The 26,761-nt window shown below is 45.9% G+C and overlaps 1 protein-coding gene across 1 annotated transcript in view; it reads right to left on the bottom strand.

Moving 5' to 3' along the window:
* Positions 1–26,761, bottom strand: part of Adcy1 (adenylate cyclase 1) — a 153,748-nt gene that overhangs the window by 57,173 nt on the left and 69,814 nt on the right. The window contains exons 5-11 of the mRNA XM_047560293.1: positions 24,823–24,950; positions 18,763–18,921; positions 17,310–17,451; positions 14,005–14,160; positions 4,200–4,394; positions 3,989–4,086; positions 2,596–2,680 (exon numbers count right to left, since the gene is read on the bottom strand). Of these exons, the coding sequence (XP_047416249.1) occupies positions 2,596–2,680; positions 3,989–4,086; positions 4,200–4,394; positions 14,005–14,160; positions 17,310–17,451; positions 18,763–18,921; positions 24,823–24,950 (963 nt within the window). The remainder of the gene's footprint in view (positions 1–2,595; positions 2,681–3,988; positions 4,087–4,199; positions 4,395–14,004; positions 14,161–17,309; positions 17,452–18,762; positions 18,922–24,822; positions 24,951–26,761) is intronic.

Below are 26,761 nucleotides of genomic sequence, written 5' to 3'. Positions count from 1 at the left end.
AAAGACAAAAGGTTACAAGTGTTGGCAAAGGTGTGGAAAAAAGGAAATCCTTGTACAATGTTGGTGGAACTGTCAATTAGTACAGCCATCATGGAAAACAGTATGGAGGTTTCTCAAAAAATTAAAAATAGAACTACCATATACTCTAGCAACTCCACTACAGGGTATAGAGCCAAAAGAAATGAAATCAGCATGACAGATAGCTATACTCCCATGTTCACTACAGCACTATTCACAAGAGCCAAGATATAGAATCAATCTAGGTGCCCATCCAAGGATGAATGGATAACAAAAATATGGTGCACATACACAATGGAGTACTATTTAGCCTTATAAATGAAGCAAATCCTACTATTTGCCCCAATATGGATGAACCCAGAGGACTATATTCTAAGTGAAACATAACCAGGTGCAGAAGCAACAACACTGCATGATCTCACATATATGTAGACTCTGAAAGTCATCCTGGCTTATACCCTCAGTTAGGAAACTGTGAAAGCTGGCCCTGGAGTACTTCAGATCCTCCCATCTGATGCTCAATATTTGTTCCTATGAATGTGTTTTATCATTTAAGTAGAAGTTAAAATATCTCTCCAGGAATTGAATAATGATGATTACAAGGACCAATTCAAAGGGTGAAGTTCCCACGGACAGGTGGCTTTGAATACCGTCGACATCAGGGGAGAGAACATTTCTATGTGTTCATATCACAAATGTCTCAAGAACATGTTCTGGGAACTAGACCTAACCCCACCTAAGTGGCTGGCACTACCCAGTCATGCCTCCCCCTCGGTCAAGCTGGCTTTCTCCTGGATGGACTTGAGGCTGTGGGCCAACCTCCCCCATGCCTCCGTCCTGTCATCTGTTCATCCCCACAGTGTATTTTGCACAGGTATCTGCCATGGCCCCAGTCAGGTTAATCCCCCACAAAGGATGCTCTCAGCCCTGTGCAGAGCTTGTTGAACACCGTCAGTATATGATGCTAGTTCAGTCAAGCCCTGACCCGGTACATACTTGCTGTAAGCTTGGCCCTGCCTCCTGTCTGAGCTGAGACCAGACTCTGCTTTTTGCACATCAGTGCACATGCCACTGACAACAGCTCCTAGGAAGGTCAGGCCCTGCAGCTTTGTGAGCCTGGTGCTTTACAAACACACAGGAAAACACTCCATGCCCATGGGGGAGGGGAGGGGAGTGCACCTTAGAAAAAAGGGAGCTATCAGAGCCTGGTCAGAGTCCACCAAGAGAACAAAACATCTCAGTAAGAAGCATCACATGGGATGACGCAGACTAGTTTATTTTTAATGTTATCACCCTGAAATTACTCTGACCAAAGTTCCCAGTCGTAGGGCAGCTGCCTTATTGACCAAGAGGATCAATTCCAGCCACAGACACAGCCCAATCTCACTGAAAACATATTTTATGGAGCCAGGCGGTGTTTAGGTTTGAATATTATTTTTATGGACAGGAGACCAGGTACAGATTTTGCTTCTAAGTCACTTGAGCAAGTCACTTAGCTGCCCAAACCCCATGTCCCTAATCGGCAGAAAGAGGTTAAAGTGTCTCACTCCCACATGGGAGGCTCAAGTACGTGGTGTGAATATGCTCAGGAGAATCCATATTCCCCAAGTGAGATGCTAGGTGGGCTTGTGGGGCTGGTGCCTTCCTCAGCTATGCTTGGTGGCTGTTATTCTTTCCCCAGCAGTATTCATTCTATGTTTTCTGCATATGTTAGGCTATTTGCACACCATGAGGTGGGCATGTCAGTTCCCACCACTGTGAACAAAGTGACAGGCTTTGAAATTAACATCCATCATGCTTTTGCTTGAAATTATATGACAAAAGCAATCTTATCCAAAGGGGGAAATTTCAAACCAAATGTCACTCAACCTATAAAAATCAAAGAGCTGCAAATGCAGTTTTAATAAATAGTATCATCTAATTTAGAAAAAAATCAGGATGGTACCTGCCTATGAATAATGACAAAGCTAAATGAATAAAACTAGACTTAATCTTCTCAGAAGTTGCTAGATTCAACAATGATGCAAAAATAACACTGGGCCTATCAGAGGGAGAAGTAAAGGTATCCTGGGGGAAATGGGGAATTTGGGAATGAAGACTAAGGATGCGATGAAGGAATGCAGGACCAGGAGGAACAAAAGCATCCTCTCTGATGAGCAGCAGAAAGAACAAGGCTTTGGAACTCAGGCCTCAGCACCCAAAGTCCAAGAGCTGAGAAGATGAGTGTGGGGGCCTGGACAGCAGATGCCCCACCTGGAAAATGCTCTCCCAGGGCAGAGGTGTGAAAAGCCACGCAACCACTCCTCCCTCCTTCCCTAAGCTCTCCATCTGGGACAGCAGGATCAATATTTTGTGTTCATTTACTTCACTGGCATCCGTCACCCACCCACTATGCCCAGAAGGTAGCTTCCACACAGCACATGGTGCCTGATGCAAGACTGGACTTAGTGAACATCCAGCACAAGGGCAGATATTTCCATCTGCCATGGAGGGCAAGGGACAGTACTGCCTCCAACATCCCACCTGTCCTGCCCAGAGGTGGGATGGACAGGGAGGAGACACACACCACACACGTACCTGGACCCGGGTGATGTGCAGGTAGAGGACACAGGCCACCAGGAAGCAGATACAGAACACCAGCAGGAGCAGGACGGCCACACTCCTGAAGATAGAGGACATGCAGGTCACTGCTGGGCAGGGGCTGGGTGATGTGGCCAAGAGATACCTGTAAATCAGTTCTCCCTATGCTCCCTCTAAATCTCCTGAGCTCTCAGGATGAAGCAGTGTCATATACTGGGCCGCCTGCCCTTGGGTCCCTGGCAATTTGCCACATCTGTTGTCTTCTAGAGGAGGCATTTGGGGTTCCCAAGTAAAGGGTTTTTTTTTCTGAGTTATACTTGATTTGTACCACCCTACCTCCAAGTTCTAACTAGGCTGAGGGACAGATATCTTTCTGGAAGCCCTTTACTCCTGACAGAATCATAGGAGCTGCCCAGTCAAATGAGCTGCCCTTCTGAGGGGCTTCATCTGGGAAGGAAGCTTCTAGAAAAAGCTAGATTCCCAAACAGGGACCTCAGGTGGATCACTGTGTTCAGGGTCTATATGCATCCCACAGATGTGGCCCCCTATCCTCCTCAGGTGTGAGGACATCCTGTGTGTTCTCTGGAAAGTCAAAGGAGATGTTATTCCCCCTAGATAGGTTTTATGAAGAAACAGTTATGTCTGGAAGAAAAGTAACAAGCAGAGACTTTTGGGGTGCCTTCCTCAACCAAAAACACCTGCCAAACTCACACCCACTCATAGGATGATTAGTATATTTTTCTTCCTTTTCAGAATCCTCTTTTTCTCATTTTAATGTTTCTGAAAACGACATGGACCTAAAAACCAGTGAGGCCATTCAGTACATTCAGTTTCTTCCTTGACAACAGTTATCAGGGCAATGGCACATGCCACAAAGGATGGAGAAACTGAAAATACATGGTGTCTTAGAATTCATTCAGTCAGTTCAAAATTAAAAATCCACAGTGACCAGTACCAAGCTGGATGCCATCAAAGTTTGCTATACTACTGACTTGAGTAACTGGTGGTGGCCAATGTCTTCCCCAAATGCTGGGCATGATGGGAGAGTAACTGGGAGGTGAATCCTGAATATAAGAGAAGAGCACACAGCTACCAACCTCAGGGACCTCAAATTCCACTTTATTTATTTATTTTCCTACTAGGGACTGAACCCAGGGGCAGCTAACCACTGAGCCACGTCCAGGGCCCTTTTATGTTTTATTTTGAGACAAGGTCTTGCTAAGCTCCTCAGGGCCTCACTAAGTTCCTGAGGTTGGATTTGAATCTGTGATCCTCCTGCCTCAGCTTCCTGAGCTGCTGGGATTGCAAGTGTGAGCCACCATGTCCAGCCAGTGACCCCGACTTCTTGATCACCTTCCCACATCACTGATCAGAACAGGACAACACTTACTGTGGGATCATAAGAAGGTAGACAAGGCCAAATAAGGCAGCCAGGATGAGGGCAAGGACGACAGCGCTGGTGAAATACTCGTCCTGAAGCTGGTGGTACTACAAAGAGGGGAGGGAGAGAGATGGATCAACCCCTGGGGCTGCGAGCTTCTGGGCCCTAGACGGCGCCTTGACTCAGTACATCAAGGAAGATTAAAACCAGAGTTACTTACCTTTTGTTCCCGTTCAACATGTTTGTACTTCAAGGTAAAGAAGTTCAGATCCGCCATCTCCAGCTCCGTCTGACGGGCTTCCAGGAGGCGGCTGATGTACCTATTGACACGCGTGCCCGGTGTGGTGTAGACCACATTTGTAGAGAAAGACGAGCGGTTTCTCAGTTTTTCTGATGCTGTTCTCAACGCCCTCCGCTGCAGCCATTGTGGAAATAAAGAAACATCATCAAATTCTCCACTTTTTGAAGAAAAGGGGTCATACTCACCCTCTAGCCTGCATCCTATCCACTGCAGGATGGACTCCATTTGAGGATCTGAGATGCAAACATAGCTCTGCCCCCGCTGACCTGAGATGGGAGGGGAGGTCTCTCAGTGTTGGGGTTCCCGAATCTGTGCTGGGGGTTACAGGGCAGCTGTCCACAGCACTGCAGTGAGGGTTGTGGGACTCAATACGTGTGCAGTGGTGGAACAGTATCCAGGGAAGAGCAGGCACCTGCACATATGACCCGAAAGACAAGACCTTACAGGTCTCTCACTGCAGCCAGGGCTGATGAGAATGGAGCATGAACCCTTCTACACAGCTCCTACATGTCCCAGAAGGGGTATAGGAATGCACCCATTTGCTAAAAAGAAAATGGAATCTAATTTGAAACCACCTACTGCGATCTCGTTATTGGACTTCACAAGCAGGGCCTCTGGTGATTAACACGTTTTACGAGAAAACAAAAATATTAAAAAGATGCTGTGCATGTAGTTTCAGAAAAGAAGGAATAAACACATCACTCCATTCTATTCTAACCAAATGGTCAAAATGCCAACAATACATATAGACACAAGACTCAACAGTAGAAAGAAAAAAAATGGGTGCTTTAGGAACTTTGGGATTCAAAGAAAAAATGTATGGCAGAGTGGGAGGTCCCCCTGGGGTTTCTTTTTGTCTTATTTATCTCAGATGAGAAACTGAAGAAGCCAATGGCCTGAAAATGCCATTGTGTACAGATAAAATTAGTGGAAGCACCAAACGACTGCTCTTTCTGGCAAAAGAACCAAGAATGGGAAACCTAGAAAAAGAGAAAACTTAGGCAACAACCACCCTACTCTTTCCCAAGACCACTGAAAAATCTGTTTCCTACCCCCATTCATCCAGCAAAGGCCACACTGGAGTCTTGAATTCCACTCTCATAGGGCTGTGAGAAAGTGTAGCTGCACCCCAACTAAGACAATGCCAAAGAAAGTCAAACAGAGCCAAGGTGCTCATATCCAGGAAATGGCAATGAACCCTGTACTTATGCTACTACTGGTGGCCTCAAGGAGAATCAGCTTCCATATCTGCCTAATAGTGATGTCACGGAAGATGAGTGGCAACCGGGACTTCCATGTTCACCTGGCAGTAACAAGAGAGCACCCCTAACCGCACCTCATAAGATCACAGAAACACGGGAGAGTCAGTCACATCATACATATGAACAGTCAGAGGGCCATACCTCTAAGTGTATCATCTTAATACATACACAAAAGTATTTCCTAAATCCAGCATTAAAAAATGATGGATAAAACTTCTCATTAAAAAATGTAAATACTAATGCTGTGAGCTGCTTCCCTGAAATAATTAGGCATATTCTACTACACCTAGTGCAAAATGTCATCATTAATGGCAAAATCCTATTTGTTTTAACTACTAAAGTCAGAATAAAAAAGAATGCCCACCTTTATTAAGGTCACTTAATAATGGAAAGAAGATGAAGCACAATTCTCATAATTTGTAATGCATATTACTGTAGATCGAGAAAATCCAAGAGAATTAAGTAAGAAGTTACTGTGTGCGGACCAAACAAGCTAAAATTTTATGTTCACTATATTAGATAGATATAGTAGACATTATTCTTATAAAAATAATCCCTAGCATATTTAAACATAAAGCCCAGGAGATAGGGCAGGCAAAAGGCTAAGTGGATCAGAAATAGAAGAAAAGGCATGGCAGGGAGCACACTGGTGATATTTTAAACTAGGCTAAGGGAAGAGCTGAGGGGGTTGGGAAAACCAGAGCTCATACATACCATGGGTGGGGTTAGCAGGGCAGACACTTGGGAGAGCACAATTTGGCAATAGCTCTCCAAAATTAAAATAGACACTCCATTAACCCAGCAATTTCACCATAACGCAATACCTCAGGCTATCCTTGTACTCTTGCTAAGATGTGTTTTTTAAAAGGATGTTCCCAGAACCTGGGGACATGATAAAATGAAGTCCCCATCTACCAACAAGATGGGTGAAGTCAGGTCTGCACCCATCCAGTGGTTTCCAGATGTGGAAACCATTCTGCCACAGAAAGGACTTGGATTTGTGTGTATCTCCAAGATGCCTATGGTCCAGCATGAGAGAAAAGACTGTGCATAGCTATAGTAATCTCAGTTCCTACTTGCATTTACTTCCTGGTGCATACACACACTGATTTCTAGAAAGAAAGACAAAATGGTAAACAGTTTGAAAGATTTAATTTTTGTATCATGTACAGACACTGCTTTTATTTTTATTTATTTATTTAGGTAATAGGGATTGAACCCAGGAGTACTTTACCACTGAGCTACATCCCCAGTCCATTTTATTTTTATTTTGAGACACAGTCTCATGAAGTTGCCCAGGCTGGCCTTGAACTTGTGATCCTCCTTTCTCAGCCTCCCAAATCACTGCAATTACAAGCATGCACCACCATGCCCAGTATATTTTTTGTAGTAGTTATTGTTACTGTTTAATCAAAAAACTTAGATAATGAAGTATGACAAGAAGGATAAAAATAATGCTAAAAGATAGAGAAGAGAGAGAAGGCAGACAGAAGGAGGTTCCCAGATGTACGAATACCAGAATCAAGAAGAGTCCCCAGACTGGCTCTGGCTAGCATCAGCCTGTCCCCAACCTGATGGGTTCAATTGGTGACAGGCATCACAAACCCTCATGAGTGACACACCCATGCAAGCAGACCTTGACTCATAGGACTCATTTTACAGAATGATCCAAGAACAAAATTTCAGGAACAAAAATGCTGTTCATGATGTGCTTCATTTAAAACAAAAATACCCTAAATATCAGTGGAGGTTGATTAAGTAAATAGTCTCTCTAGATATCTATGCAATAGTTGAAAATCAAATTTTTGAGGGGTATTTGACAATATAAGAAAATCTTTTCTTATTTTTATTTTTTATTTGTTCTAATTAGTTATGCATGACAGTAGAATGCATTTTGACATCTCATACATAAATGGAATATAACTTCTCATTCTGTGTACATGATGTAGAATCACCCAGTCGTGTAATCATATATCCTTATGATATACTGGCCAGTGAAGAAGAAACAAGCAACCAAACTGTTTGTATGTTACCCAATCAAGTTTTATTAAAAAATTTATAAACACACACACTTAGGAAACAGGAAGGAACAAAATGTTAATGATAGGTTTTATTTTTGTGAGAGTTGGTAGGATTATAGATAAATATTTTTCATTTTCTTCTTCATGCATTTTTGCGTTTCTTCAAATTTTTTACAATAAGTACTTTTATAATCATAGAGAATATTCAGAGAACAAAAAGAAGATGTATATGTGCTGTGAGTTACAGTTTACTGTAGGAGCTTATCCCTGCAGTATGACAACAATAGCTGTTTGAGCAAGACCTAAAGCCACAGGCAAGGCCACTGTGGGTGCAGGTAGACCAAACCCCCAGGAGGAAGTCTAGGGTACCCAGTGTGGGGTGGCCCAAACCTACCTGAGGTAGAATATGTGGGAACTAACAAAGATTCAGATCCAGAATCCTCCTCTGGGTTTCTCTGTGCACTTCCTTATAAAATCTAGTTTCCGCAAAGAAACATGCTTAGTTTAGCAAAATCCTGCCTCAATATATGATCACCATCCATAACTAGTCGGTCCCTCAACCGTCACCATGCCCCAGGTAATATATGATCACCCTGGCTTATCATCAGCAGGAATCCTATAGGTTGGTTTAGCCAGAATCACCAAATCCCTGATGCTTCCTCTTGGTAATTTTCTATCCATTGACTCCACCCTATAACTTAGCTACAGATTCCCACTTTCCCTGATGTGTTTGAAGCTCACCCCAATCTCTCCCCCCAACTTTGGGACCCCACTTCCCTGGTTCTACTGCACAGATCCTGAACACCCCAATTCCTGACCCTGAACTGAGTCTTTGTGCAATGTTGCCACCTATTGGTCAATCCCTGCTGTCCTGGCTCCTGCTCCCCTAAATGAGCAGCACCTGAAAACACTGGACCCCCACGGACAGAACAGTCCAAGCTCAAGTGCTCAAGTACACTTGTAAGTCACTCCACAGAACTGGACACATTGATCATAAAAGCCATGCCAATATCCCAAGTATAAAGCACACGCTCACCTCACCCCAACCCCAGTTCCTAGGTGGCTCCATCTTACACTGAGGCTGCCAGGTGTGCATGTCTGGAGGAGCAGGGGAGCAGAGAAAAGGAAGAGGTGAGATGGATGAGTGAAGATAAGCCTGGAATGCCATGGAGAGGGAAAGAGCTGCAAGCAGAGTAGTCTGCACAGTGTCCACCTGTCACTCAAAGCAAACTTGTCACATGCTCAGGATCTGGCCCTCCCTGGAGCCAACACAGACATCCCTGTAGAGACCCCATGCCATTGCCCATCATCACTCTTTGATGACACTCTCTGCCCCCATTTGGGACTTGTTTTCACTAATCATAGGCAGCAGCAAGGAACCCAGTCTGGGAACAGATGGTGATGAGGATATTGGAAAAGTAAAGCTTTTTCCATGGAAGTTGGGGTGACTCTTGGTCTCTGTCCCCAGGGAGGACTGGGTACTAGGGGAAGAGAGTTGCCCTGGCCACAGAGAATATCCATGGGGCAAAGAGGCCAGAATTGGGCACCCTGGATGGCAAGGGGTCAGAGTTTAGAGGTAGAGAACAAGAAGACAGTGTTTCGGCAGCATTTGGCAGTACTGACAGGGCTGCTGACCAAGGCATGATGCCAGGGGAGGATCATCTACAGGCAGAGAGCTCATGTACAGATGGGGAGTTGTGAAGCAACATGACAGGCAGATGGACAGAAGGATGAGACAAAAGAGGGAGGCACTGGGTATAAGGTGATGGTAGGTGGGGCCAAGCCTCAAGGCCAGGAGGCTTAGCAAGATGTCCAGGGGTCATCCAAAGTGAAAAGGGCCAGCACCAACATGCGGGACACTTGAGGGTCAGGGCTGGAGGGCCCAGCAAGGACAGGACCCGACCATGACAAGCACAGATAAAGTCCCAGAGTTCAAAGAAGGTGGTATGGCACCGTGATGAGAGAGAAGAGGGCACAATATGAGAGGGTTTGAGCCTCCCAGGGGAGTATGAAAGTCAGATGTAGAAGTTTGTGTATCCAGGCACCAGGCAGGCAGCAGCAGGGCCTGGAGTTCAGAACCCTGAGCTCACAGGTGAGGTCTGACGCTCTATGCCATCCATCTAGAGGACTGAGGGGATAGAGGGACCAAAGATGAAATGGGGACAACACTCAGTGCACCCAGAGGAGGCAGGAAGGTGAAAAGCAAGGGGTCCAAGTCTTTGGTCAGGGAGGTGAGAGGTGTATGCACATAGAAGCTTGTCAAGGCATGCTGCCTAAGCCAGGGTAAGACTGCAGGAAGCAGGATGGTGGCAGGAGAGGGCTGGAATCACCAACAAGCCACTGAAGTGAGGCTGCAAATGGCTCAATAGGGTCCGGGGAGCCCAGGTTTGTCTCCTTCCAAACCTACAGAGCCACTGAGGGGCTGCTGCGGGAGTTGTCTAAAATCTAAGCAGAGACACTGCTTTCTCCCACCCTAGGAGAAAGGGCAGTCCCGTCACTATCTTGGTTTGTCCAATAGAGCTTTAATATTTGAATCACTGAGCAGCATGCTCTACCTGGAAACATGTCTGAATTCTAGAGTCTTATTAAACCTGAGTTTCCTCAGTGATCCAATAAGAATGACTTTTGCTCCCCTCACCACAACTGCTCCAAGAGTGTCCTGGGCAGACAGAAGCCCTGCTTGCAGGCTTTCCCTATTGCTTTAGGTTCCATAATACCTCTGCACCCTCTAGTCTTTTTTAATTTTGATTTTTTTATTCATCCTGGATTCTTTTGGATTAAAATTTATTTTTCAAAATATTGCATGAAAATATTATTTATCTGGATGACTGAGTTTTGGGCTTAAACTGTGCACCTGGCTTGCCCCATCTTTGTTCTAGCCCTGGTGGAGAGATATGTGGGGGCCCCAAGCACTAGGGGAGAAAGGTAGAGATTAAATCTGAAAACATGGCAAACAAGAGGGTTTAAGATTCTCTGGTTACAAATTCTAAATAAAATTCAATGCACAACCGAACTAGCAAGAAAGGAAATTATCAGAGGTCAGAAATGTTCAGGTAACTGGGAGTCTAGACAGGGTAAGAATGTCAAAGCCACTGTCAGCCCTGGGGGCAGCAGCGCTGTCAAACTCAGTACATCTCAAGTGCTGCATATTTCATGTGGCACTCGCAGAACACCAGCCCCAAAAACTAAGGCCTGAAAGTGGTGGGAATTCCAGGCTCAAGAGGCTCCACCCTCAGCCAATGACTGGAAAAGCTCCTTGCATGGGAGATGAGGAGACTTATCTGTCTTGGATTCCACTCTGAATGGAGTAGAAACTTAGAAACATGTGCCTACTGGCCTGATTAGAGCCAAAATCCCTATTACCTTGGACATCTGAAAACTAGAAGCCAACCATTTAGTTTAAAACAGTCCCTAGCTGCCTGAGAGGCATAAAGACCAATATTCTTTGATGGGATACACCATGAATTCTTACAGAATTCTCAGATAAAGTTCTAGCAAAGTTGAGCTCACACACACAAATTGTGATAATGAACCATGAGCCTGAGGCAGCAGAATCTTGCTTCTTAGAAGACTCTAAATTATAGCAAGAGGTTTCTTTAAAAGGCATAAAACCCATAAAGGCAGGAAAGAAATGAAGGTGGAAAAAGTAGCAACAGGAGTTTAGAAAACAGGCATCAGGAACTGAGGAGACAGACCTTGGAGGGCTGGACCCCAGCTGACAGTGGAGGAACCAGGCCAGCTCAGGTTTAAGCATTGATGGTCATAACTACTGTGGTCAAATGCCATCCATGAGGCGGTGTCAATGGTCCCAGGTTTACCCCACAGTCTTGGGACATGAACCCATCAACCCCCCAAAGTACCAGTGAGATCTTTCCTTAGGGGGAAATCAGGGTCTCCAGCTCAGAGTTACTGATGCAAGACCACCTGGTTGAAGTGAAGCCTGAGACCCCATGCCTTTCAGCAGAAAATTTAAGAATCCCAGGTGACCCTGACCCATTCAAGAAGAGAGACAGAAAATCCTGGTACCCACAAGAAAGTTCAAAGAGGAGAACCTTTCTCCTGGATGGGCATTCCCAGTCAGCTCTGTAATTCCCAAATTTAATCAACAAGAGTAAGGGCTTTGGACATCTATGGGAGATAGGATTATAAAGGAAGATGAACAGAGTGGGGAAAGGTGCTCAGAGGAAACAGATGTTTCTGGGACAAGAAAATCTTTAAAAAAAAAAAAAAATCTCAGTGAGACAAAAGGGGGAAAGATACATCCCTGACATGGAAATAGGATTTCATGAAAAGAACTATTCAGAACAAAATAAGAGATCATGGAAGGTTTTTGTTTGTTTGTTTGTTTGTTTGTTTGTTTTTTTAAATGTGGTTGAAGAAATGAAAACTTCAAAAGAAGTGTTGAGTTGGGTAAGGTGGCACATGCTTGTAATACCAGCGACTTGGGAGGCTAAGGCAGGAGGATCGCTAGTTCACAGCCACCTCAGCAACTCAGAGAGGTCCTAAACAATTTAGCGAGGCCCTAAGCAACTTAGCAAGACCCTATCTCAAAATAAAAAATAAAAAGGATGGGGATGTGATTCCATGGTTAAGCACCCCTGGGTCAAATCCCTGGTACAAAAAAAAAAAAAAGAAAAAAAAATTGATGAATGATAAAGTTGAAGAAATTTTCTAAGTAGAGACAGACAGAGAAGGAGAATCACACCAGTTCAGGAGATTCAATTCAATGCCTAAATAATAAACGTTTTAGGAAAAATGAGGGAAAAGCAATCATCAACAAAATAATCCCAGAACACTCCCAGAGGTGGATCCTCTGGGTCCATGCAGTATCCATTCCAAAGCATTTAAAAAAAAAAAAACCTAGATTAAGGCATATTTAGGGCAAGTTCAGAACACCAGGTACAAAGAACAGGTTCCATAAGCTTCCTGAGAGCAATAATACTCAGAAGGGTCACATCAAAGGGTTGGGAAATAGGATAACTCTGAGCTTCTCAGCAGCAACCCCAGAAGCCAGAACATAGTGAAACAAACTGTCAGAGGAAGGAAGATCATGGTGAACTATCAAATGTTTGAATACCTCCAAATCCACTTCTTCTAATTCTAACCCCCAACATGATGGTAGTAGGAGGTGAGGACTTAGAGGTGATTAGGTTTAGATGAGATCCTGATGGGATTTGCATCCTTAAAGAGACACCAGAGTCCCCTTCTCTCTGCCATGTGAGGACACAGTATGAAGGCACCTGCAAAGCCAAGGAGAGATGACTAGAAGAGACCAGCCCTGCCAACACCTTGATCTTGGATTTCTAGCCTCCAGCACTGTAAGAGAAAAAAATGTCTATGGCTTAAGGTCTCTCCAAGGCTGTGGCATTCTGCTGTGGAGCCTGAGCAACTAATACATCAACCTAGTAATTGAGGCCCTATTACACCAACAGGCTGCAAAGCTCTACATGTGTGGTGTTAGAAAGATCCCTTTATGCATGCAAGGTACCCCAACGTTACCTCCTGTCCCTCCCATGGTCAGTTGCTAGAGTTCATGATCCATCAAAAGGAAGAACTGAACCAAGGGAGAGAGGAGCCCATGTGATACGAGAGACACAAGGTCAACCACAGGAGAAAGACAGCGCCAAAGAAGCCCATTAGGGTGGTAGGGGCCAGCCTCAGGGGATAGTCAGATCAAGGCTAAAATGGCTAGGACATAAGTACAGGACCATCCTGAGCTTAGACAGTGAGTGGGGGAATGTTAGCTTGAACTTGGATAAATACAGATTATTAAGGTGTGAAAAAGTACAAGGCAATACAGAAATCTGTACAGGAAATAAAACTTAGCACTCAGCAGCATTCACAAGATCATAAACATGTATTATAGTTTGGATCTTTAATGTCTCTAGAAAAGTTCATGTGTTAGGCAATGTTCAGAAATGTACAGAGATAAGTGATTAGATTATGAGAGCTATAACCTTGTGAGTGGATTAATCCATTTGATAGATTAATAATATGAAAGGACTACTAGATGGAAACTGTAGGCAGGTGGGACATGGCTGAAGGAAGTAGGTCACTGGGGGCATGACCTTGGGAATTCTATCTGTCCATGGCCCCTTCCTCTCTCTTTCTTCTTGGCTGCCATGAGCTGAGCAGCTTTCCTCCACTGTGTCCTTCCAACATGATATTCTGTCTTATCCAAGGCCCAGAGCAATAGAGTCCACCAACCATGGACTGAACCTCTGAAACTATGAAACTAAAATAAACTTTTCCTCCTCTAGGTTGTTCTTGTCAGTTGTTTTAGACACCGGAATGAAAAGCTGACTAAACAATGTATAAATAGTGATGTTGGACCTAACCAAGCTGCACAAGTACTATATTGCAGAGGAGAGGTGAGGAGAAGATGGGATGGAGACTCAGTTCCCATTGGCTCCTGCCAGCAGTGCCCCTGGTAACTCCTACCTTGTCATCGTCTTCACAGGTCATGACATTGGAGAAGGGGATCTCAGCCTTGAACATCTTCCGGCAGTGCATGAGCTGTACCAGCAGGTAGCAGACAGTCTTAAACTTCATCCTCTTGGCCGGCTTTATATCTGAGAGAATCAGGCCTGGAAATATCTGTTCAAACACAATGAACAGAGAGAAATGCTATCAATGAGATATATGATGTTTCTCGGACTAAAAACATGACCCTGGTGGTGACAGGGACCCCAGGGCACAGGGAACCATTTGCTCAATGCTGACTGTGTGCCAGGCATTGAACACAATAATGAACAAACCCTAGCCAGGTTTCAGAACATCCAATTCTCAAACCACACACACACACACACACACACACACACACACACAAGGCCTCTAAAACCAAAATGAGGCATCAAATCGTGGGCAAAGTGGAGGAAAGGTTTGGGACCAGGGTCAGAGAAACAACACTTAGGCTTGGAGCAAATGTCACTTTATGGCTTCTGTTATCCCATTCAGGTCCCAGTATGTACTACTCTACAAATGAGGAAAGACGCCATGAACCAGGGAGGCTAGGTAGTAGGGTCAGCACCTGCTGGGCTGGGGGCCTTGCATTCTCACTGCCTTTGTGTCCAGGGCTCTGATCTGCACAATATTACCTGCTCACCCCTCAGGCCTTTTCAAGAACAAGTGAGAGGATAGGAAAGTGGGAACCTAAGAAAGCCTCCTGTCTTGCTGGCTTCACATCATCCTAAAGTGAGCCCAAAGCTCTCTCCCAGAGCAGCTCTGACTCCATCTCCTCTCCAGGATCAAGGTGCTCCTGACTGGTGCTCAGCCACCCTGCCCACTTCTTACCTCCACCTCCACTGGCCCTACAGATAGGAAAGGAAACTCTCAATTTCAAAACAACAGAACGCCCTCCTGCTTTTTACACTCATTCTCTTCTTGCCAAAGTTCTATAAACAGGGGCTGTACACTGTCCTGACCTGATGAACCCCACTACCTTCCAACCACAGTACTCAATGCTGTGTCAACATGACCCAGCCTGGGGGTGGCATCCTTGTGGGGCAGTGCCCCCCTTCTCAGGACCTCTGAGTCCCCTGACTCCAACCTGCTTGGACTTCCTGGGCTTTCTAAAACTTATAGCCCCTTCACATTCCCTCATCCTTGGTTGACCTACAGGTGGCAGGTCAACAATCTCCCTCTGATGATCCCCAACTTACAATGCCTACTTTCCCTGAGGGTGACCCCTGCTACATTCCCTGTAGGGCCCCTCACAGCCCAAGTTCCCCCTCAGAATTCCTCCCCCAAACTCAGCCCCTTTAGGAGGGACCTGGTCCTTCCCAGTTTGTCCTGCCCAGTGAACCCCATGTCACTTCCTGGCTGCTGCCCAGTCATCCATGGCCCCTAAGTCAGATGGAGATGCTGTCTCCCAAACCTTTTCTCCTCTACCACCCTCCATGGCTGGGTTCTCTTGGGTTGATCACTGCATCTCCAGAGCCCAGGAAGAACAACAGCCCAGGGAGTCTGAGCTTCCAGCCCAGGGAGTCTGGAAACTCTTTCTCATGCCCCATCCACTCTGTCCTGACAAAGTGGTGGTCCCTAAGAATTCAATACTCCTGCATCAAGTTGAAACACACAAGGGAGTCCCATAGCAACATGTGCTTAGAAGACAAAGAAAAGGAGGCTCCATCTTTAATAGGTTATTTAAAAGACATTTTTACTGGTAGCCGTAGCTGAATTGGGGAACTCTGGGTAAGTAAGTTGGAAAGGGGCTTAGCTCTCTTGGCATACCCTTGACCTTTTTGTTTCAGATCTCAGTCCTGATACTCACTGGGATGAGACTGTGATCCCAGTTACTGCCAGGGATATTCCAGTCTGAGGAAGGCCCAGACCTGTCCAGTCTACCTCCTCCAGAACCTTAGGTGGGTGATGGCCAAAGTCAAAGAAAGCCACCCAGGACCTACGGTCCAGGGCAGGTCAGCTTCTAAAGAGCCCTTGGCATAGCTTCTCACTGGTGTTCACAAAGAAGAGTCATCCCCAGAGAGGCCCAACCATGCAACCTGTATGGACACTAGATTCCCTGGAATGGTAGTTGTTATGCTTTGGATTTTGAATGCCTCCCACCAAAAGCTCATGTGTTGAAATCATGATCTGATCCCCAATGCAATAAGATTCAGAGGTGGGGCTTTTAGGCAATGGTTGGATCCTCAGTTGTAACCTCATCAGTGGATTAATCTGCTTGATGAATTAATTTGAATGGCCTGGCATGGTGGCACACACCTGTAAATGGGAGGCTGAGGCAGAAGGACGTTGAGTTCAAAGGCAGCCTCAACAACTTAGCAAAGCTCTAATCAACTCAGTGAGACCTTGTCTCTAAATTATCCCCAGTTCCAAAATAATAATAATAATATTTTGAATGGACGCCTGGGCACTACTATCAGCAGGTAGGTGTGGCTAGAGGAGGTAGTCCACTAGGAGCATAACCCTGGGGACTATATCTTGTCCCTGGTTCTTTCTCTCTCTGTCTAGATGCCATATTGAGCAGCATTCTCTTCCACACCCTTCTGCCAAGATATTTCCACAATGGACTAGCTGATCTTGGGCTGAAACCTCTGAAACCATGAGCCAAAATAAATTTTTCTTTCCATACGTTGTTCTTGTCAGCTATTCTGATTACAGGGACGAAAAGGTGACTAACACAGTGGTGATAAGGGTGATATTCAGTAGAGAACATGGGCAGTGAGGTCATGCTTTTATTTTTTAGTCACATCACAAATTTTTTCTCTAAAACCCACACATACACACAGACATAGCCCTACTCCCTCACCTGAGCCTGTACCTACACCTGAACCCTGGAAGCTCTGTCACCCTCAATCATGATCAGATCACTTTTCCCTGGATGGGGTGATGACAAGTGCTCCACTAGTATAATCAAAGCTCCCTGTGTATGCAGCACCACTCAGATCACAGAGTTCCCCCACTGACCCCTTGCAGGGGTCTCTCACTCACTTTGCAGAGCAGACAGTAAAGGTCCAGAGTGGGGAGGGAGGACCCAGCCCTGAGATAACCCCAGATGTCTGACTAGGGATTCCCATCCCTTCTGCTCTCTGACTTGCTCCCACCAACAAAAGGCAAAGCCCTGGACCCAATGTTAGTAGGGGTACCCCTCTCTCTCTCAGCAAGTCCATAGCCAGAGAAACCATCATGGAAGGAGGAGCACGGGACAAGTGTGTCTCTAAAGCTCTGTCCAGGCCAGGCCATTTAAGGATCAAAAGCAAGGTGGGGTGCAGTTTCCAGGTACCCACCTTTCTCCGATGGGATGGCACAATAAAGAAGGTCTCGATGTTATGAGTTTTCAGAAAGCTGTTCCTCTCATGTCCATGGCCTGGCTCTACCTCATAGTCCCCATTCAAGCACGCAAGGGTTGTCTTTGTGATATGAACCTTCCTATGAGAAAAGGATACATGTGCATGGAGTTGTGAGCCTTGCTGCTCAGTGTCCCAGAGAGCCCTCACGTGGGCCCATGGCTCCGGCTTCCTGGCCTGGAGCAAGCTCCCCAAGGAGCACTCTTGCTCCCTGTGCATGTTCTACACAGGTAACCTAGGAAGAAAGGAGAAGGAGGCAAGCAAAGCAGGAGGGGTCATGCCCAGGAGGAGAAAGCAGGGACAGTGGAGGAGGATGAAGGGTCAGAGGGAGAAGGGAAGAATCACAGGAGAGAGAAAAATGTCAGAAGGCTACAACCAGGAATTGAGAAGAGGATATGTGAGGTGAGTGGGGGAAAAAGAAAAGAGGAGAAATAGGAGCCACTTCCCAAATTGTTAGGGTGACATTTGGTCAGTCACACAGGTCAGAGCTGGCCAGCCTGGCCCCACACAATGTGAGTGGACAGAATGTCAGGACATGCTGTGGTACATGGGACCCATGGCCTTCACACTGCCCCACATGTCTTCAGGCGAAGGCAGATGAATCCCTCAAAGGGAGCAACATCTCTGTAGAAGATGCAAACGTGACAGGCAGATGAAACACTGGCAGCCTCCTCTCCTCCACCTAATGCTCAGGGAACAAAAAGTAAACTCCCTGACCAACTCCACTCTTCACCATGCAATCTTCTGACTTCCTTGCAGAGGAAAGTCTTGATTTCAAGATTGAACTCTCTGGCTGGCTAAGGATGAAATCAGGGAGGCCCCACGAAAGTGGGGGCCAGGCTGAGGGTGGAGGTTCCAAATTTTCCAGGACTCTGAGAGGGGAGGACAGGGCCTGGGTGGTCAGCAGTGGCCTTTTCTGGCAGTGGCTGCTTTATGAGCTTCAGAGGATGGGATGGGTAGGAGAGGAAAGGATAGGGAGGAAACTGCCAGTCACTGGTGGGTATCTGAGGTTACGCACTTTCCATGCACATGTTTTCAGAAAATAAAACCAAACAGAGCAAAAAAGAAGCAATAATAAGCTATAAGAACACCACTTGCATCAGGCAAAAAAGTCTCCATGCACATCTAGTCTTCCAATCTAATACCAGCTTTCTGAAGATGTGTACTGGGCCTCAGCTCAACCCAGGGAGAGCAGAAGTGGGCTCAGCAGGAGCCCCCACCACAGGATGCAGTGGCAGTTGTGGCCAGGACAGGTCAAGCTCCTCTGAGTTCCTGATGCTAAGGATCAAATTAGAACCCACACAGATCCCTTCAGGAACAAGGCCCAGAGAGAGGACTCACATGAGACCACATGGTCACTGTGGGGCCACCCCTTACCGAGTCCCCAACTTACCCAGGCAGGCCAGCAGCCTCCATGACGTTGGCCAGGGTCACATCATTGGACCACACGTCGTATTGCCACTTGCGCAGGCCCAGAACACCACAGAGGACCCTGCCGGTGTGTAGCCCCACACGCATGTTCAGGTCCACCTCAGTGGCCTCAGCCACAGACCTGTAACACAGCATAGAACATGGGGCTGAGACCACCCAGCAACTGCCTCAATGGACCACCACAGTCTGCACTGTGAAGCTGTGAGCAACGGGGAAACTAGACTTCAATGCTGCTACACCATCCGGGAAGGGTCAGGATGGGACAGGTGTATGGAGGTTTCCTGGCCTGGTCAGTGGATAACAGCACTTCTCTGCTTTGTCTGTGAGCCCTGGGTGGGCAGACAAGGCCATCGCGGTCACCTTACAGTGTTCACACCAGCTCGGGAGGTTCCCTCCATGGCCTCCTCCTACCCCTTCCCATCTAGGAACATCCCCAGAAAGAAATGAGCCTAGGACCTCAAATCCCACACAAGTCTTGTCACAAACGGAAGGGGACTTGGGGAGATAAATGAAGACAGAGCAGGTGCTAAGGGTATTGAGGATTTGGGGAATGTCAGGTCAGCCTGGCCAACTTTGCACACACTACTGCCTATCCCTGAGTCTCAGTTTCCTTGCATAGAAGTCCAGCTCTGGCTACATTGGTTCTGACAATGTCCAAAATCATTTAAACTCACCCCAGTTACCCCAGGACATGGGGGAACAGTCAGCCTGCTAATTCATTCTATTCCACTGAGTGAAAATATAAAAAAAAAAAAAAAAAAGTCTTCAGGAAGCATAGCCCACTCCTTGCCACTCTCAGTGAGGCAGCCCGCACTCTGCCCTGGACCCTGCTCCATGCTCTGCTCTGCAGCCCCACTCCAGAGGCCTCTGTATCAATGATGACATGGAAAGCACAGGTTCACCCCACACCACCTGAGATGTGTCTGGTTCACCTTCACTCTGACTTCCCTTATTTCCATGTCTGAAGCCCCCACCATAGCTGAGGGAGCAACTGCCCAGCATGTCTCCACAGCCTCCTGACCTCCACTCAACCCTGCTGGGCTCATCTTACAAACAGGAGCAGCTCGGCCATCATCATGTATTCACCTGCATAAGAGCTTGTGCTCCACAACCACAGCACACAGAGGACCCAACAGCCACTCCAAGAGAGCTGTCTGCCAGCCTCCACACTGGAGGGTCCCAGAAGTCCCAGTGCAAGTTCAGCTTCAGTAGCCTCAGAAGCGTTCATTCCACAGATTTACGGAGAAGTTATTTGAAAGTTAGACTATTAAAACTTCTTTAATACCTGTTCGACTTTATATTTTGAAAGCAATCTTTTTAAACTTTTTTCAGTTGTTTGCCAGTCTCCAATAAGAGACACTAAAACAAGATCCTGAAGTTAAAACATTTCAAAATCTGTGACAGGAAATGCCTATGGGAAAATGTAGATGTCAAAACCTGCCAATGGTGTTTCAGAGCACTTTGAACGTTTATACTTATGTAGTCAGGAAAGGGCAGATGACATGGAGACTGCTGGGACTCACATCCACCCCTGTCCCCAGACCTCTTCAAGAACCACCAACCAGGTCCATGCAGCCTCACACATCTGCCACCCTGCACCTTCTGCCAATACTTTCTGTCGTTAGCAGGTTCTGCCTCCAATATCTCCATGCTGACACCATATGGTCTTCAGGAAACTGGACAGCTGCTTCTAAAGAAATCACACCTCCAGAGCTGTTCTCACTGTCACTCCTCTTGGCCCTATTCTTCCTGGAACATCTCGGCTGGATTTGGCTATTTATACAATAGAACTTCTCATATCATTTCCAAGGAACCAGAATTTTCCCAGGCCTTTTGACTTCATTTGTCCAATTTTTCTTTCTTATTTATGTGCGTGGGTTCACTTATTTATCTCAAGTATTTTCTATGCCAGGAAAAAGGCAGACGCCTGCTCAGTCTGCAGCCATGACCTGAGCTCTCAAGTGCTTGATTCCAACAGGGAAGAAACAAGGAAGCAGTCCACCCCAAGACACAGCAGACCCCATCAGCACCTTGGCATAAATAAATCCTGGCATAGAGGAAATGTAATCATGATTATACTGAAGCTTGCAAATGAAGGGGCAGATGAGGGTACTTCTGTTCATTTGTTCAACAAACATCAATTGACTGCCTCCCTTCAGTCATTATTCAAAGCACTGTGGCTACAGCTGGGCACACAATAAAAAAAAATAAAAAGGAGGCAATGGACACTATAGAGGCCAATTTACTATCATCTAGAAGGAAGTTTCCCAGCATGGAGGAAGAATGGAGCAAATGGTATCAAGTCCCATGTGTTCAAAAAAATGGCCTCAACTCCGGCCCCTCACTTCCACTCCTACGCCTTAGCTTTTCCATCTGTAAAAATGCAAGTTCTCAACCTGGAATGTACAGGTTCAGAATCTCCAGATCCCATAAAGTTTTGATGAAAATCCTATGCAAATAAAGACATGAGTGCACCTAACCAAAACTAGAATCCAGTAACAACATGAAGTAATCCCTAAAGTTACTCTGATGAGAAACTGAGAAATGCTCCCTGGCTCACACACACAAACCAGTTTGTTAAAAAGGAAGGGCCTGGGGCTGGGGAGATAGCTCAGTTGGTGGAGTGCTCACCTCTCAAGCACAAGGCCCTGGGTTCAATCCCCAGCACCGTAAAAAAAAAAAAAAAAAAAAAAAAAAAAAAAAAAAAAGGGCTTGTAGGAGAGAGCCCAGGTGTCTGGAAACAAGGTCATAGGCGCCCCTACCAGGACCTCAGGGCTTCAGCTGGGAGGCCATCAGGCTCTGCTGGAACTGTGTAACTCTGTGCATGAGGACAGCAGGTACAAGCTGTCCTCACCAGTTCAGGTGGGCCAGGGGAGGAAAAGCGCGTGCCATTTTCCCCTGCTAACTTAATTCAGTACAGAAAAAGAAAAAACAAAAAACATATCAACCATGAGCAAGGCCTTTTCTGGATTAAGTCTATTTAACAAAATGGCACTTAGCATACTTTGGGATTGTATGGAAGAATAATGAGATTCCTGTTTCCCTATTGCCTGTGCCAGCAGAAACTTCCCCCAGAGATGAATAGACAGGTCCCCATTTCTACAGGTATACAGGACCATGTGCTCCAGAGGGAATTCCAAAGAAGAGGGACTCCCTCTCCACTGGGTCAGCTCCCTTTGTCTGGCAGGTGATAAACCAATTCCTGCAGGAACTATTCAGAATCCATAAGTGTGCAATTCAAGTAAGAAAATATTAAGGAAAGGAAGGGCAGCACCACTTTAAGGTCACAGCCCTCTGAGAGAGACAGGATGAGCTCCTGTGCACAGAGTGGGCCTGGGAGGCCCACCCAGATGGGACAGAGCTAGAGGATGCCCAGGAGTTCAGTCAAGGTTACCAACCACAGTGGCACAAGGTGCAACCTCAGCCACCTCCTGGTCAGACCAGGTCAGCTGGAGCACCCAGCTAACTACCTGTATCAGCATGGCTGGAGCAGGGTTTCGTAAATATTTACCAAATGAATAGGCTGACCTCTGTCTCCTTATAGTTTCCACCTATAGCTTCCTCATTTTATCCTAAGGAGATCTCACAAAACAAGATCCAGTATGATATATGACATATATATAATATATGATGTGATATAATGCAATATACAACTCAAGGCATGCTTGTAGCCATGCTTGCGGCTCACAGAAAACTCAGCGCCACAGCCCTGTGTTGTATTTAACCACACTTCTAGATCCTCCTTGACATGCAGCCCCTGTTAATCACTTAAAGCTGAAAAGTAGCAGCAAGGGTGGATTTACACCTGTGCCAACTTAACGGATCAAGAGCCACCAGCTTTCACCAATCACTTCTTAACCTAAACCTCTCTTCCTTCCCCCGTGCCTAAAGATGAAAGGAGCTTAAAGCCTGCGCTAAGATGATTTTCCAGGATGCTAGTCCACCATCAGTTTTCCTGCTCTATCAAATAAATCTTTTTCTTTGCCCCGAAAACTTGTCCTCCATTCATTGGGCCCTTTTTTGAGCAGTGAGTAAAACAAACTTGGGTTTATAACAATATGATGGCATTCTATGTTATATGATGTGATATATAATAGTATAATGTGATATATATGATATGTGATATGCAGTGTGATATGATGTGATACATGGCATGATACAATATGATATGTGATATGTACAATAGATGGTATATGATGAGGTATGTATGATGTGGTATAATACAGCTTATGATATGTGATGTTGTTATGGTTTAGATTAGGAGGTATCCCCCCCAAAGCTCATATGTGAAAATATGCAAGGAAGTTTAGAGGTGAAATGATCAGGTTATGAGAGCCTTAACCTAATCAGTGTATCAGTGTGTTAATTCACTTGAATGGATTACTGGGGTAGGAACTGTAGGCAGGTAGTGTTGGGCTGGAGGAGGTGGGTCATTGGGTGTTATGCCTTTGGGTATATATTTTGTCCTTGGTGAAAGGATAAGTCTCTCTTTGCTTCGTGGTGTACTGTGCTGAGCTGCTTTCCTCTGCCACACCTTTCTACCATGGTGTTCTGCCTCACTTTAGTCCCAGAGCAATGGAAGCAGCTATCTGTGGACTGAGACCTCTGAAACCACAATTACCAAAATAAACTTTTCTTTCTCTAAAATTGTTGTCAGGTTTTTTGATCACAGTAGTGAAAAAGCTCACTAAAACCAATATGATGTATGATATATTAGATGATATATGATGTGTTTTATGTGATGTGATGTAATATGGCACATATGATACAAGATCTAACATATAACATAGATGATGTGTTGTGACAACATGATGTATGACATGATGTGACAGGACACAGGTGACATACAGCAAGTAACAAGATATATGTGCTATCACATGTGATGTATGACATGCAATGTGATGAGCTGTGACATGAGCCTTATGGCTTGACATCCAGTGATGTCTCAGAAGACAGTCACTGCCTTCTGAGTCTCCTCCAAGTCAGGTGTCCTTCCTTCCTCTTCCTCCCTGCCTCCTCCCTTCCTTCCTTCCCCAATTTCAGCCTAGCATTTCTTGCAGCTGCCTGCTTTTTTCCGAAGTAGTGGTTCTTGCATTTGGCTGTGATTTGCAGTCAGCTGGAAGCTTTTCCATCTCAGCCCTGAACTTGGCCCAGACCAGCTCCCTTGGACTCTTGACATGGGTAAGCCACACTGGAGAACCACTCCTTAGAGGGTCCAGATCTTGCTTACTGTGCCTGGCACTCAGTATGCCCATGGTGCTAGCTCCTTCTTCATGCTTCCTCTAGGTGCAATCTGCAAGGGTACCACTGGGGTAACCCACAGCACAGTGGGGCCCCACAGGGTCTCAAGTGTCACTCAATGTCCGCAGCCTTAACTGTGGGTGATGTGTGTGCATTCTTTCACCCATCACATCTTCCCCACCTGATTCTTGTGATAGTACCTTCTGCTCCAAGCATGAAACTTCACACCAATCCCTGTTTACTCATCTTGTTGGAACAGACCCACTTCTCCATGCTTTAAGATGTCTGAATCAGGATCTACCCTCCAACCATCAGGCCATCTCCACACCTTACCTTGTCAAGAGCCTCTATGTCTCCACTCCTGTCCCTCATAAGGACAAGGAGACAAATCTGACCAAGGAAGAGCAGGCCAGTCCTCACAGATACTATCCCTCCTCAAGGACTAACCTTACCAGACCCCAGCCCCACTCTCCACACCGAGTACCGAAGCAGTCACCTGCTGGAAGAAAAACCAGCACACAATGAAGGCTGTCTTTGGCCACCCTTTCTGAATGGCTTATCCAGTCCAATTATAAAAGGGGATTTCTTTTCGCATGTCTCAGATATACCTGACAATACACAGGATCCTCTGAACAAAGAAATGCATCACAGCAAAATGCAGGAGGGGGTCACTGAAGCCCCACTTCTCAGACCAGGAGAGAACTCCTGGACCCAGCACCCTCCCACTGCTGCATCAGCCTCTGCAGCCCCGGACAGACCCTTGGGGCAGCATGGCACTCACGTGATGGTGTCAATCATGTCAAGCCCCATCTCCACACAGCAGTGGGCATGGTCAGTCTTGGGCTGGGTAAGGCCTGACACACAGTAGTAGCAGTCCCCAAGGATCTTGATGCGACGACAGTGGTTCTCCTTCAGAGAAGGCAAAGCACATGGTCAGTGATAGAACTGGGAAATTCGACCTTTCTCATCACGTTTAGATGCTATTTGACCACCAAGCATGTGAACTACTTACCAATATGGTCACCACAATGGCCAGAACCAAGCTCATGCTGATGTTCCCTTTTCTGCCCCTGATACCCTTACCCAGAGCCTCTTTCCACTTGGGGAATTCATCCCTCCCACCTCCATTTGGTAAGCAAATCCTCTTAGGTCCAGATGTAAGGTCACCTCTATGGAGAGACTACCACAACACATAATTGGCACAGTGCCCCGCCGTCCATCAACACAGAGGGTCACAGGTAGCCCTTCTGGAAGATACAAGGTCCCCCAGGAAGGACAGGGTTGCAGGTGTTCCTGCAACTCTCAATATCCCCACCCTAGAGCATACTTCTAGAAGGCCCTTGCTATCACTGAATATCCATTCCCTTAATTACACTAAGAAGAAAACAGGCTCAGTATTCTTTATCTGAAGTGCTTGGGACCAAAAGTGTTTCACATTTTGGATTTTTCAGATTTTGGAATACTTGCAAAGATTTTAAAACTGGTTGAGCATTGTTAATCTGAAAACCTGAAACCCAAAATGCTTCAAAACCCAAAAGTTTTTTAGTGTGACATAATGCTCAAAGTTTCAGCTTTTGGAGTATTTCAGATTTTGGATCTCAGATTATAGGTGCTTAACATGAAACTGAACCTCTGTGGCAAATCTGCTTCAACCCATAGCATTTGCACACTGCTCCCTTGACCAATAATGCAAAGGGTCATGGGCAGACCTTCTGGCACATACAAGATCTCGTAGGAAGGACGGGTGAGTTACAATGAAGATCAAGAGAGTCAGTCAAGCATTATACCTAACCAGTGTGACTCCATAGGTGTCAGCTGAGACTATCATCATGACTCTTGTTCTTATTTTAAGCATTAAACAGCAGTTCTTAAACATCTCCATTTCAGGATCCCTTTACATCTTGAAGTAACTGAAGTGTCCACAAAAAATTTGGGGGTGGGTTACAACTGTTGACATTTACCAATTAGAACCCACCACTGACACATTTTTAAAACACATATGGATGCATTTAAAGGCAATAGTTAACCCATTTGCAAGTTAACATAAATAACATTTTATGAAAAACTATAACATTTCCCCACACAAAATACAATGAGTGAGAAGTCTGGCTTAGTTGTCCACTTCTGCATGTCTCTGATGCCCATTTTCAGAGCAGACAGCTGGACACATCTGCTTCCAACCCTTCATGCTGTGCTGATGCCATGGATGTTCATCAAGGAAATGAACCCACACAGGGACACTGGTGGGCAAGAAAGGACCTTCCGGACCCTGAGATGGTCTCATAGAGCCACAGAGCTCCTCAGACCTTACTTTGAGAACATGTTCACAGTTTATATCTAATTTTACCCTTTGGTTTCTTATTAATGAGCTGCCTCCTGTAGGTTTTCACAAATGCTGTGAATTAACGAATGCCCAGGCTGAGCAGGGGGTCAGCATAGCAGCTGGGTGGTGAGGGGAGTCCACCCCTAGACCTGTCCATGGTCAGATATTCCCAGAGATTGTTAAACAGTTGCCCTCACTGCTGTCCTGAAGTGTCCCAGGCTTGGTGCTGCAGAGACCTTGAGAAATGTCTCCAGCCCCCAGTGAGCATCTGAGAAGCAGGTGCCACCAGCTGTGCAGATGACTCCATGCCCACTCCTTCCACACAACAGCATCACAGAAAAGGAACATCGCTGTGGGGCTGGCAGAGGTATAATCTTTGATTACAATCCCTACAGGA

Source organism: Sciurus carolinensis, chromosome 8 (assembly GCF_902686445.1).
Source record: "Sciurus carolinensis chromosome 8, mSciCar1.2, whole genome shotgun sequence".
Taxonomy (NCBI): domain Eukaryota; kingdom Metazoa; phylum Chordata; class Mammalia; order Rodentia; family Sciuridae; genus Sciurus; species Sciurus carolinensis.
Note: the sequence above shows the minus strand (reverse complement) of the source record. Positions and strands in the feature narration are given on the sequence as shown.